The 13,887-nt window shown below is 45.2% G+C and overlaps 1 protein-coding gene across 1 annotated transcript in view; it reads left to right on the plus strand.

Moving 5' to 3' along the window:
- mipol1 (mirror-image polydactyly 1) overlaps window positions 1-13,887 on the plus strand; it is an 84,935-nt gene that overhangs the window by 29,087 nt on the left and 41,961 nt on the right. The window contains exon 9 of the mRNA XM_038300894.1: window positions 426-566. Within this exon, the coding sequence (XP_038156822.1) occupies window positions 426-566 (141 nt within the window). The remainder of the gene's footprint in view (window positions 1-425; window positions 567-13,887) is intronic.

The raw sequence follows: 13,887 nt of genomic DNA on the forward strand, positions 1-13,887 counted from the left end.
AGTTCCTGGGTGTTGGCCAGATCCTCTAGCTAACCTAGAGAGATGTGATGATGATAATGATGGAGCTGAACTCTGAGCTCTTATTGCTAAACCAGAGCATCTAAGCTGGGGATGTGTCCCTGCTTCAGATGGTAGCAGCTGTATGAGCAGGGAACTGTATGGCCGGGGCCCACACAGAACCCTTCAATAACCAGCAGAGTCTCTAGGCTCCCAGCCTCACATGAGCTGTGGTCATTTCTGTGTTATTACTGCTGAAACAGAGACACACTGCAGCAATAAGGTCTGCACTGATTGGCCGGTCAGCTTCAGGGATTCTGGTTCCCCTCGTTTTAACTAAATCCCCCCTTTATCAAAGTGAAACCTTTATGAGATTTATTTTTCTAAAACCACAGATTTTGACCCCCCCCATCTCATTGTTTCTGCAGCGGTGTTGGAGGAGTTGCTGGCAGCACAGAAGGACAGAGATCAGTCTCTGATGTCACGTCTACTGCTGGCCAATGAGGAGAGAGACGAAGCTTTACTCCGGGCCCGCCATCTGCAGCAGGCAGCTGAGTATGTTCCTAGAAGTTAATGACTGCACAGTTATTTACAGCAACTATCAGAAGTTAGCATCCAGGCGTCATTGTCGCGCTCCTGCACAATCTGAGCTTCATGCATAAATAATTTCACGTCTGCTCCTGTTGTGCAGCGTTAGTCTGATTTAATATTTAATCACATATCCTTCAGACTGTCCTGTGCTTTCCTGTGAACAGGTGTTTTAGGATAACATATGAGATTCAAGCTCAGATCGACCAGTTATCTCTGCACACATATGGAATAAATGAACAACTTCCCTTCAAAACAAGAATTTATTAACAACAATAATAATCTTAAATCAGTTTAAAAGCCCTCTCTAAGCTAGTAGAAATCAACTAAACTAAATAGCTCCAGAAAAAAAAAATTTGCTTCCCCCGCTGGCCCCGCGTCGTTTTTACGTCACATTTCTTTCCCCATCAAACATCAAGCTTATTTCTAAACTAAACTCAACATGTTGTACCTCTTTAGAATGGACCGATCCTAAAGAAAACTGAATTCTAAGCCAGCCATCCTCCACAAACGCCAATAACTAATTATTCAGTCTTCTGTCATCCAACACGCCTCCAATCCTGGCATTACTGGGCTCATTTTGTCTGTAAACCTCCTCAGAAATCTAATATCCTTTTGTATTTCCCATAAAATCAAAAATGGGGTGTTTGACCTGCTAAGCTTAGGCTGCATGAAGAACTCTGACCTTGAGTCCATTCAGGATTCCTGGGCTACACCTAAATGTAGTTTGACAGCTAAATTAAATTATTTAAAAATTGATGATCAGAGAAAACCTACAAAAAGCTGAAAGGATGGAAAAGTTTTTGTGGAAGTTCTGATTCAGGGGAAGAAATGTTCAGTTAAACGGTTAAAGCATAAAGTGAATTCTTGGTTCTGCTCAGATCCTGATCAGCTGAGCCAATGAAGCAGCTGTGATGACGTGTCTCCATAGAGGAAGAGGAGAACATGTCTGAGGCCAGCTCAGCAGCAGCAGTTCTCTTCCTGCAGACGCTCTGCGGACCAGCAGATCCGTCTCTGCCATTTATTTACATATGCAGCATGTTTAGCGTTGTGCTAAAGAAGGATCTCAACCCGCTGCCGCTCTCCTCTTCCTCCCCCTTCATTATGCACCTCCTCACTCTGCTTTGAGGGCTGTGAAATGAGCTCTTGTCTTCTTCAAGCAGCAGCCAAATAGACCAGAAAATCTAATTAGAATTAAACCCCCTCTTCCTGGTTCTTCTTCCTCTGCCCCCCCCACCCTACCCAGAGTGAGAGGGTAATTGATATTGGAGGCCACAGTCCTGTTTTATGAGGACAGAATATGGAGGAGCATGTTCCATCTGTCAGGGCTCAGGGTGTGTGTTGGTTTTTGTTGGGGTGTGTGTGTGTGTGTGTGTTTCCATGGGGCTCACCTCGATGAGTGTGTTTTACTGATTGAGAAGGTGCTCGTCTTTCTAATAATGAGCGGCTCCGTGTCTCCCGGCCGCTCCGCTCCGTGTTCAAGACCCAACAACTCCAAGACCAGAGGGGGTCAGCTGCAGCCATGAAGGTCAGGGTCCCGCTTGGGTTAGATCCTCCTGAGTCAGAGGCGTCAAGTAACTAAGTACAAATACTTCATTACTGTACTGAAGCAGAAATGTAGGCTATCTATACTTTACTGAAGTAATTATTTTCTAGACAACTTTTTCCTTCTACTCCTTACATTTTAAAAATAGTTAGTTTTGTTTCATTTCAGCTCCTTTTCATTATGGCCTGTTTGTATCTAAAAGCAATAAAAACCATCAAAATAATTAGTTTCATCCATACTATTCATTTCTTTGTGGCTGGACTCGGTGTTGCCCCAACTTGTTGCTCACCACATACCAAAATAGTTTTTTAAGATGAAATTTGATTAAATTAGTTACAAATTTGCTTTAAAAATAAAAATAAAAAAATGTTATTGTTTTATAAATTAGTCTAGCGGCCGCCTAGCTTAAGTGGTAAGTCACCTGTTCTGCAAACAGGAAGCCTGGGTTTGTATGTCAGCTGCCAGTGTTAGTCCTTAAGCAAGACCCTTCATGCTAATGCCTGCTCTGGGGGGTGGTGGGCTAGTGCTTGGGGCGTAGCGCTTGGGTTCTGAGTTTAAGCCCCACAGTGGGGTTGGAGGTCTGCAAGAACCTTAACCCAATGCTGCTCCCAGGCGCCGCACAATGGCAGTCCACTGCTCCCCAAGGGGATGGGTTAAATGCAGAGACTGAATTTCATTGCTCTCTTCTAGTGACAGTGTAATGACAGTAAAACGGCAGAGTAAAACTAAGAAAATTAAGTCTGCTGCGTTCAGACCGCAAGCAGCAGAAGCAGCAGAAGTTAATGGTTGACAAACATCATGGAGCAGCAAAAAGTCCTGCAGCATGTCTAGAGCAGCAGAAGCAGCGCCTCATGATCTTCTCAGCATGTGAGGCGCGTGTTGCGCTTCGGAAACAGCAGCTGCTGGAGTTGGAAACATTTTATTTTTGCTGTTGGATACGCCACATCAACCAATGAGAGAAGCTAATCTGGGAGCTGGCAGGGAGTCAGACACAGCACTGCTGATGCAGAGCGCTATGATCACTCCTCTGAAACACTTTATTAATGCCTAAATTCGCTTAAAATGTAGAAACCTGCCGGCAGAATATGTTTGGTTTTATTATCCTGGTGCCTGCAGTTTGTAGCAGACCTGAAAAACGCTAACATCTACTTCCAGCTGCCACCAACAGTAGGGGAAAACCTCCAAGAGGCGAGCAGGCCTGAGGCAGCTGCTGCTGGGGATTCCCAGTGACCGCTGCTATGTGGGGGGTCTGAGCGGCTCCCACAGAGAAATAATCTTTGAAGGCAGGATGGTAATCTGGATGAACTGACTGAATCTATTTTGAAGTGAGAAAGTCCTCCTGAAAACATGGTCTGTTCAAACTACTTTTTACCCGCTGATCATCACAGCAAATATAGCTGCTATTGTTCCAGCCAAAGAAAGGATAGGGTAGCTCCGCCCAACGCGCATCAGACCCACTTTTCCACCGCGCAGCTAGAGCAGCAAAGATGCTTCAGACGCATCAGAACTAAACTTATACAAGTATGAAAAAATGAAGCAGCACGTACGTTTTAGCTGCTGCTGCAGCGTGCGGTCTGAATGCAGGAAGTTATCACCCAGAATTGTAGAAAAATGCTCCTTTAATAGGGTAGTGCAGTAAAGCTTCTGTCCTTAATTTTTTTTTCCTGCATGACCTTTGCTTTTACACTTTAATCAATTTTAAAAATGGTACTTTTACATTGGAGTAGAAAGCTGAAGTTGATCCTCTAACTTCTATAAAAGTATTTTTAAACCAGCAGGATTTATACTTCTACTGGGGCAATAAACATGGATACTTTGACCCCTTTGCTCCTGAGTCAGATGAACAGTTTCTCACCAGGCCTGTGCAGAACCTGCTGAGGAGGAGCAGGACCCCGGCTCTGGAGCTCAGCATTAGGACACAGGACAGCAGGGGATGCTGGGATGTCAAACAGAAATGAATCTTCTCTGGAGTAACTAAACGTGTCAGACCGTAGCAGCTGGCGTTTCTGCTGGGCCTTCCAGATTCGTCCATAAACATAGATTTTGTTTTATTTTTTTATTTACCTTTTTGAAAACAGGAGCAGGAGAAAAAACCCTGGATTAACCCTTTATAGGACACTCAGTGAAATATTGGACAAGACCTTATTACCTTTGTAACATTAAAAAAATATGGATATTTTGATGGCATAAATTAATGTCAATGTAATAACAAGAAATGCCAACTTGCCTGAATATATTAAGAAAAATAACAAAAGTGCTTCTATAAGAAATGCTCTATTTGTAAGGGGTATGCTAGTGAACAAAAACGCTAAACTGCCCTATAAAGGGTTAAAAGTTTAACACTAATCCCTTTAAAACATATCCTTTAACCTTTTAAAGTATGTCCGCCCTACCACCCTAGCTGAGCTTCACTATTATTGGCTGAGGCTGAATACTTTCCTCGGCCTACATCTCCCAGAATGCCGTGTGGTTCTTGATCGGAGTTCAGGGGAATTAGCTGTTGATCAGGTCTTTATGGTTTGGGTAAATCCTTGATTCTGATTGGCTACAGGGTGTCCAATAAAAAAGTAATCTATGAAAAGTTCGAGTCTGATACTTTGTGTCACTTAACATGACTTTAAACAGCAGCTTTGATGCCGGAGCCGTTACCTTGGCAACAATCTATATCATATAGAGAGATATTAAAAAGTCCACTGAGCTTCTGGTGAAAAACGTATGATTTCAGTGATAAAAGGAAATCCGAACCTTTCAATAACCGATTTAATATTTCTAAGTTACGATGGTATAAGGAGGATAAAGCCCTCGGATTCGTCCATTATCAGAAATAAATTGACTCCATGGAAGCGAAGGTTCCCGCCACGCCGTCATCTACTCATTTCTGATGATGGACACCTAAAGGGACGTCATCTTTTCCTCATTGCCAGCACTAGTTTCTGCTCTGAAATCTGTTTTCAAGTTAACATTTCACAGCATCTGTTTGGAGTCCAGAGAAACAGAAAATACAGAAATTGGCTTTTTTTTCCCCCATTACCTTCACTTCTCCCCTAATAGAGCAGATTGTCTCCTATCAATGACTGAACAGAGCAGGGGTGTCAGCTGACCCAATACTATACAGGGGCACAGTAGGGCACCTAAAAAAATGCGAGCATGCAAGGCGCGCGAGCAAAACTATTTTTGGGCAATTATTTATTTTAATAAAGTATGGGCAGGGTAATTAATGCAACTATGCGAGCAAATATTTTATAGCACTTATTTGTTATTATAAAGCGTCATAAATGAATTGTACAATCAGATTGTTATTTTCTGCATCATTAAATATCTACCTGAACAAAACTGGATTGAATTGGCCCACTTGTGAACATAACTGTATATCTCTAATCCACTACTGATGAAGGCACAATTTATCTTTATTAAAAATCTATCAGCAAACATGAACTGGAAAACTGAAAACTTGAAATGGGCAACTAAAAGAAAAAACAAAAAAACACCTCTACATCCTAGGTGTGGAATGGCTCACAAAATCCACGGTTCGGTTCGGTTCACGGTTTCGTGGTCACGGTTTTCGGTTCGGTATATGTTGATTGTTTGGAAAATCTATTATGGTCGTGTTGCTGTTACCATAAACAAAACATGTTGCACAATGCTTGCACACTGTTGCACTTTTATCCACAACTTTCTTCCCGCCGTCATCGTAGGTCACTCTAAATGCAAAGCGGTCCCATACAGCAGACCTATAAAGTGCTGCTGGTGCATCTTCCAACTCCTGTTCTTTCCCACTCGCCATACCCACACAATTCTCCACAGCAACTGATTTTTTTCTGCTACACCCGGCTACGCTGCTTCGCTTCTTCTTCTTCTTCTTGTTTACTACTGGTGGTTGGCTTTGGTCGCAGTACCGCCACCTTCTGCTCTGGAGTGTAAACGCTTCGCCTATGAGAAAAAGGAGCAGCGCATGAACCGAACGCAACACACGCGAACCGAACCGAGACAGTCGAACCGAACGGTTCGGACGGTTTTCATAAACCGTTCCATCCCTACTACATACATACATGTCTGTGTTTATCATTTCTATTCTGGCCTATCCTATGATGGTGTGATGGTGATTATCCTATGAGGTGTGTGTACATCATGGCCAGAAAGATGGGAGAGTTGGATGTTCATTTTTTTAACAGTAAACCGTAGCGTCTCTGCCGATGGCGGCTGGTGGAGTTTTTCTCCAGGGGGGGCTATAAATTCTAAATAGACGTATACCAAAAACCAGTCAAACATACACTAAGTTATCACACCAGTATATTTATATGAATGCCAACAACAAAAAACATCAAAACAAACATAATTTCATGAACAGCTTTACATGTTGTCCATAAATCTTGCCCTTCTGAGGCTTTGTGAAGGTAAATCTGTGTTTTGCATGGTCCAATATTGTCTCACAAACCTAAAAAAAATTTAGCTGTTTAATAATAGAGAGGCTATTGGTCAGCTTTATAGTTTTTAATGTATAAAAACAATTTTTTTTGACAATGTGTTTATTTATGAGCAACTATGCAGATTAACAAACATCTAGAAAAAGTAGACTATGTTCTATTTTTTTCCAGGTGAATCCAAAATTGTTCATTCTTCTTTGCCTTTTCTATGCACTGCTTTAAATCAGTCCTAGCTGTCTTTATCCATGCTGGGTCAGATCCTGACCTTTGAAAAAGGAGGCAGGGAAAGCAGAATAAAGCCTTAGCCTCACTGCATGCAGTTAGCCTAGCCTTGGAGTTAAACCAGGGCCTAGAAAAAGAGGTTTCTTGTGCCATTTCTCTCCCTCTCTCTCTTTCAAATGCTCCTCCATCCCCCGCGACTCGACCTGTCAATCACCCGTAAAACCTCTGCGCTGTGGCGGGAGGTGGGGAGCAAACGCACTTCATGTCAGCTGCCACCAGATCTGCGCCCTAAGCACTCCTATACCTTTGTATTGCAGAGCAGCGGCTGCACATGGACAACTTTTAACGAGATTCAATTAGGAAAGATTTTTGCGCCCCAGGGCAGAAATACTTCATCAATCTGACGGAAAATTGAATGATGCTTTACTCATCATTAAAGATTAAATATTTATCTTGCACATCTAAAAAATATGTATAGATATGATATGAGATATATTTCGAAATATTTTACATTTTAATTTAAAATTAAATTATAAAAAAGAAAATGTTTGTATGTCTAAATCAGGGTCATTGGGTGTGGGTTGCCGCCCTAGCGCCCTCCATTGGCCAGCCGCCAATGGTCTCAGCTTCATTTTTGTGAAGCTTTCGATTAGTTGTGACTGGCTTATTTTGGAGAGTTTTCCTCTCCCCCCGCTGTGAGGGTGGAGCTGTGAAAGCGGAAAATTAAATAATAAAAAAAAAAAGTGCCCCAGGAAAGCAGATCCACAATGGGGCACGTGCCTCTGTGAAAACGCTCTGTCGACGCCGATGAAACAGAGTCGGTGTTCAGGTAAAATTCAGGCTAAAAAATTAGGTCACCTCTTTGACAAAACTTTGACAAAAAGAAATTAATAAAATCAATCTAGAGGTTTTGATTAAACTACAATAAAACAAAATATTTGTTTTCAGAATAATCTTAGAATCTATTTATCCAGTTTCTGTTACACTTATCCCTGCTGGTGTTGCAAGGGGTGCTGGTGCCTATCTTCCGCTGTCTATGGGCAGGGGCGGATTTAAGAAATGTGGGGCCCTGGACGACCAGCCCAGTCCGTCAATCCGAGCCAATTTATTGCTCTTTTTTTTTACAGAAGGATAGAAACTCAAGGTTCTGAGGAGGAGATTGATAAACCTTAAAAGCACTGAGAAAATCCCGCATGAAACATTCCCACTTTTTTTAACAGCTGCTTTTTATGGACGTGTTTGGTTTATTATTCAGAGTCTTAGGTAGTTTCCTGATATTTAACGAGTGACCTGATTGAGTGATGGAGGCAACATGACGCTCAAAGATCAGATAAAGGTTTCAGCTGCCTCTAACTTAGCCAGAGGTGAATGGTTTTTTTCAGATTATTCAATCCAGTCACATAACACCTATAAACATTACCAAAGATCAGTTTTATTAGATAAATTAACACTAAGCAACTCATGTTTTAATATTTTTTTGAATTTTAGGCTAAAGCTTCATGTCTATAAAGGAAACATCTGGTGATGGAAATTATGGCCAATTTTTCCTTTCAAGTAATTAAAATGTAAATATTCAGCAGGTTTTAGGTCTAAACTTTGACTAGGCCATTAGAACGTATGGCTTTAAATGCCATGTTTGTGGGTCTGCAAGGAGTCCATCTGCTCTCTGTGGTCAGACGATGGATGGTTCTGGAACCATCAGTGGCAGACGATAGATTGTTCTGGAACCATCAGTGGTCAGACGATGGATGGTTCTGGAACCATCAGTGGTCGGACGATGGATGGTTCTGGAACCATCAGTGGTCGGACGATGGACGGTTCTGGAGCCATCCGTGGTCGGACGATGGACGGTTCTGGAGCCATCCGTGGTCGGACGATGGACGGTTTTGGAACCATCCGTGGTCGGACGATGGACGGTTCTGGAACCATCAGTGGGCGGACGATGGATGGTTCTGGAACCATCAGTGGTCGGACAATGGATGGTTCTGGAACCATCAGTGGTCGGACGATGGATGGTTTTGGAGCCATCAGTGGTCGGACGATGGATGGTTCTGGAACCATCAGTGGTCGGACGATGGATGGTTTTGGAGCCATCAGTGGTCGGACGATGGGTGGTTCTGGAACCATCAGTGGTTGGACGATGGATGGTTCTGGAGCCATCAGTGATCGGACGATGGATGGTTCTGGAACCATCAGTGGTCGGACGATGGATGGTTCTGGAACCATCCGTGGTCGGACGATGGATGGTTCTGGAACCATCAGTGGTCGGACGATGGATGGTTCTGGAACCATCAGTGGTCAGACGATGGATGGTTCTGGAACCATCAGTGGTCGGACGATGGATGGTTTTGGAGCCATCAGTGGTCGGACGATGGATGGTTCTGGAACCATCAGTGGTCGGACGATGGATGGTTTTGGAGCCATCAGTGGTCGGACGATGGGTGGTTCTGGAACCATCAGTGGTTGGACGATGGATGGTTCTGGAGCCATCAGTGATCGGACGATGGATGGTTCTGGAACCATCAGTGGTCGGACGATGGGTGGTTCTGGAACCATCAGTGGTTGGACGATGGATGGTTCTGGAGCCATCAGTGATCGGACGATGGATGGTTCTGGAACCATCAGTGGTCGGACGATGGATGGTTCTGGAACCATCAGTGGTCGGACGATGGATGGTTCTGGAACCATCAGTGGTCAGACGATGGATGGTTCTGGAGCCAACACCTACACCTTCAATACAGCTACATCTAAATTGGCTGCTGTTAAAGTCGTAGGGAAGCGGCCGTTGCAACCGCTGCATTTCCGAATTCTTCTGAGTGGTGCCCGACTTTACATGATTGAATAAAGTGAATGTGATTGGTTGTTTCTCAAGGGGGCGGGACTGCTGTGGCAAAAGGTTTGCACGCAAGTTTGATTGTGGCCAGTTTGTTGGAAGCATCTTGCTAACCAGTTAGCAACTTAGTGCTAGTAGGTTCCTAATGGGAAATTCCATTGAGACCAAGTAGCACTAAATTGGTGACTTAGAAACGACACTGTCAAAGAACGCTATGGACAGCGGAAACATGCAAGAGGAGGAGAGTTTATTGTTGAAGATCGTGGATGAGTCTCCTCCGTCATCCATTATTTAGAGGAGGAAAGCGGGATGAAGTTGTGGAAGAGGACGCCAGGGCGTCAGAAGCTTGGTTTGGTGTAGAAGGCTTCCAACCGTACATGTTTGAGCCCTTGCCTCGCAACGCTGCCAGTTCTGTTAGCTCTACGCCTGCCGAAGACACAGACGTCCATCCCCGTAAACACTGGGACGGAACTCGATGGGAAAGGAAATTATTTTTACTTCTTATTTCAACAGTTTTGTATATTAGCAGCGACATGAAACAAGATGCTATGACCGAAAACATTTGATTGACAGATGATCGTTGATATATGATTGGCCGAATATAGATGTTCAGGCTGAGTTATAACTAACTGGCCTGCATAAGAGAACAAAAAAAATATATAGATTTCAAGAACTGATTTTTTTTTTTTTTTTTTACTAAAAAAAATTTCTAACTTTAGGGACAATGTGGTCTGATAAAGAGTACATTTACATACATGTTTAAGCCAGAATGATTTGAAATTTAAATATGACTTAAATATTTTTTAAGTCAAAAAAGTAACAGTTTAATTGTTTCACCTCACAGAAACAAAGTTTCTTTTTGTTTTACACTTGTGTAAACAAAATGCCAAATAAATCTGTCTAAGTCATATGACTTCCCTACGACTTTAAAGCCGTATTTCCTTCCTATTTCCTTTTGTTTTAGCGAATCAGAGTAGAAGGCGTGAATGCATGTGACCACACATCAGATGTTTACTTCTATAAACATTGAAATGTTTGCTGAACTGGGTCAATGCTTCTTCAAACTGCTGTAAACATCTCTGACCTCCAACCTTGGGATCAGAGCTGGGATCTGACACGAACAGACTCACTGAACGGCAACACGGGGTTAACCTGCAGAAGGCAGAAGAAACGTTCTCAGATTCCCAGAAGGAAAAAGCCCAGAGATGAAGGGAGGCGACCAGAGTGGACTCATCTTCCTGCTTTAAAAGCAGCTCTTTGAACTGAAGTCTTCCTCTAAAGTCAGACACAGAACAGTCTCTAAGTTGTCAAACTTTGTCAAAGCAGCCGACCCAGACTGCCGGTTCTCTACTGTGGATCATCTGCTCCACTAATGGCTGCTAGCGGCTTGCCTGAGTGGAGGTGTGTGGGAGTGGTAATGAAGCGAGCCAAGCCGAGCTGAGCTGAGCCAGGCTGGATGGGGCTATAAGCAGGGTGTTAGTGGAGCTTTATTGGAGTTGGCCGGTCTTTCATTATCTGCTGTTCCCTGCAGAGCGGAGCCGCCTCGACCACCTTATTACAGTTTATTACAGCAAAACAGCGGCAGACTAAATGAAAAGAACTTCCCAGGAGGAGAGACAGAAGATCAGGTAGTTACTAGCTGCACGTCCACCGTCACGGCTTCTGTCTGGAGGAGGAACAGTGGAGGGGTCCATTCAAGGGAAGCATTCTCAGCTTCGAAATGAATTCCAAATGACAGAGATTTTAGCATGGACTTCAGGGATGGCAGGACAAATTTATTGCACAGCTGCTGTGTGGCTCTCAGGTAATCTGAGGCCGTCGCTGCGGTCATTGGCAGGAACACACAGACCAGGACCATCGTAGTCGTCGACTGAAGGGCACCAACCTTTTATTTGTTATTCACTGCATACATATTAGCATCACTTGCATTGCTTTAGCAGGAACCTTCTAAATAAGCTGAATAGTCTGAAGAGCAAACACGGAGGAGGATTCATGTTCTGTAGGTTAAACACGTATACGGGAGGAGAAGACAAACACAGGACTTCCAGAGTCTCCTGAAAGTATTCACACCTTAAACATTTCTACATGTTGCAATCCGGCCTTCAGCAGGAAGGGAAGCGGCGCTCTGGGTCATATGACGGAGACGGACCAACCCCCTGAGGTCACAGAGAGGCATCGCTACGCAGCAGCAGAGGAAAAATAATCTAAATCAGATTAAGCCGGGGTGTAAGTCCCAGTTCTATACCAGATTTAGTTGGGGGAGGGCAATGATTTTACTTATGGCGGTGTTCTGTCAGATCAGCATACCCCATCAGACCAGCATACGCATAGTCAATATGCATGCATGCAAGACGTCAGATTTGCATTTATCTCTTTAGTTTTGTATGAAAAATTGACTTCAAACTACCTCAATAAGCGTATATCCCTTTAGTCCTGTCCAAAAAATACACAATTTAAGGTCAGATCGCCATCCATTTTAAAAAACACCAAAAAGTAAGTAGTTAAATAGCTTTTTGTGCATGACTAAAGGGATACACGCCCGTTGAGGTAGTTTTAAATCTTTTTTTGGTGTACAAAACTCTTACTCGTACTCGTCGTCTCCCGCTTTATCCGGAACCGGGTCGCGGGGGCAGCAGACTAAGCAGAGACTCCCAGACTTCCCTCTCCGCAGACACCTCCTCCAGCTCTGCTGGGGGAAGCCCTAGGCGCTCCCAGGCCAGCCGAGAGACGTAGTCTCTCCAGCGTGTCCTGGGCCGTCCCCCGGGCCTCCTCCCAGTGGGACGTGCCTGGAACACCTCCCGAGGGAGGCGTCCAGGGGGCATCCGAAGAAGATGTCCGAGCCACCTCAACTGACTCCTCTCGATGTGGAGGAGAACCGGCTCTACACTGAGCCTCTCCCGAATGACCGAGCTCCTCACCCTATCTCTAAGGGAGAGCCCAGCCACCATGCGGAGGAAGCTCATTTCAGCCGCTTGTATCCGGGATCTCGTTCTTTCGGTCATGATCCAAATTTCATGACCATAGGTGAGGGTAGGAACGTAGACCGACCGGTAAATTGAGAGCTTTGCCTTTTCGCTCAGCTCTCTCTTCACCACGACAGACCGGTGCAGCGTCCTCATTATTGCAGCAGCCGCACCGATCCGTCTATCGATCTCCCGCTCCATTCTTCCCTCACTCGTGAACAGGACCCCAAGATACTTGAACTCCTCCACTTGAGGCAGGGACTCTCCTCCAACCTGAAGGGGACAAGCCAGCTTTTTCCGGTCGAGAACCATGGCCTCGGACTTGGAGGAGATGATTCTCATCCCGGCCGCTTCACACTCGGCTGCGAACCGCCCCAGCGCACGCTGTAGGTCTTGGCAGGAGGGAGCCAGCAGAACTACATCATCCGCAAAAAGCAGGGATGAGATCTGCTGGTCCCCGAACCAGACCCCCTCCGGTCCTTGGCTGCGCCTAGAAATCCTGTCCATAAAAGTTATGAACAGGACCGGTGACAGAGGGCAGCCCTGTCGGAGTCCAACATGCACCGGGAACAGGTCCGACTTAATGCCGGCAATGCGAACCAGACTCCTGCTCCGATTGTACAGAGAACGGATGGCCCCTAATAAAGGGCCCCCGACTCCATACTCCTGGAGCACCCCCCACAGGGCAGCACGAGGGACACGGTCGAATGCCTTCTCCAAGTCCACAAAACACATGTGGACTGGTTGGGCAAACTCCCAAGAACCCTCAAGCACCCTGCAGAGGGTGTAGAGCTGGTCCACTGTTCCACGGCCAGGACGAAAACCACACTGCTCCTCCTGCAGCCGAGGTTCGACAATCAGCCGGACTCTCCTCTCCAGCACCCTGGCATAGGCCTTTCCGGGGAGGCTGAGAAGTGTGATTCCCCGATAGTTGGAACACACCCTCCGGTCCCCCTTCTTATGGAGGGGAACTACCACCCCAGTCTGCCAATCCAGGGGGACTGTTCCCGACCTCCACGCGATGCTGAATAGACGTGTCAACCATGACAGCCCAACAACATCCAGAGCTTTAAGATACTCAGGACGGATCTCGTCCACCCCCGAAGCCTTGCCACCGTGGAGTTTTTTGACCACCTCGGTGACTTCAGCCTGGGTGATGAACGAACCTAGCCCCAAGCACCCCGTCTCTTCTTCCCCCATGGAAGGTGTGTCTGTCGGGTTGAGGAGATCCTCAAAGTATTCCTTCCACCGCCCGACAATATCCTCCTTCAAGGTCAGCAGCTCCCCACTCCCACTGAAAACAGTGTTAGCGAA

The sequence above is a fragment of the Cyprinodon tularosa genome, unplaced genomic scaffold (genome assembly GCF_016077235.1).
Source record: "Cyprinodon tularosa strain WSP-4 unplaced genomic scaffold, ASM1607723v1 ctg459, whole genome shotgun sequence".
In the NCBI taxonomy this organism is placed as follows: domain Eukaryota; kingdom Metazoa; phylum Chordata; class Actinopteri; order Cyprinodontiformes; family Cyprinodontidae; genus Cyprinodon; species Cyprinodon tularosa.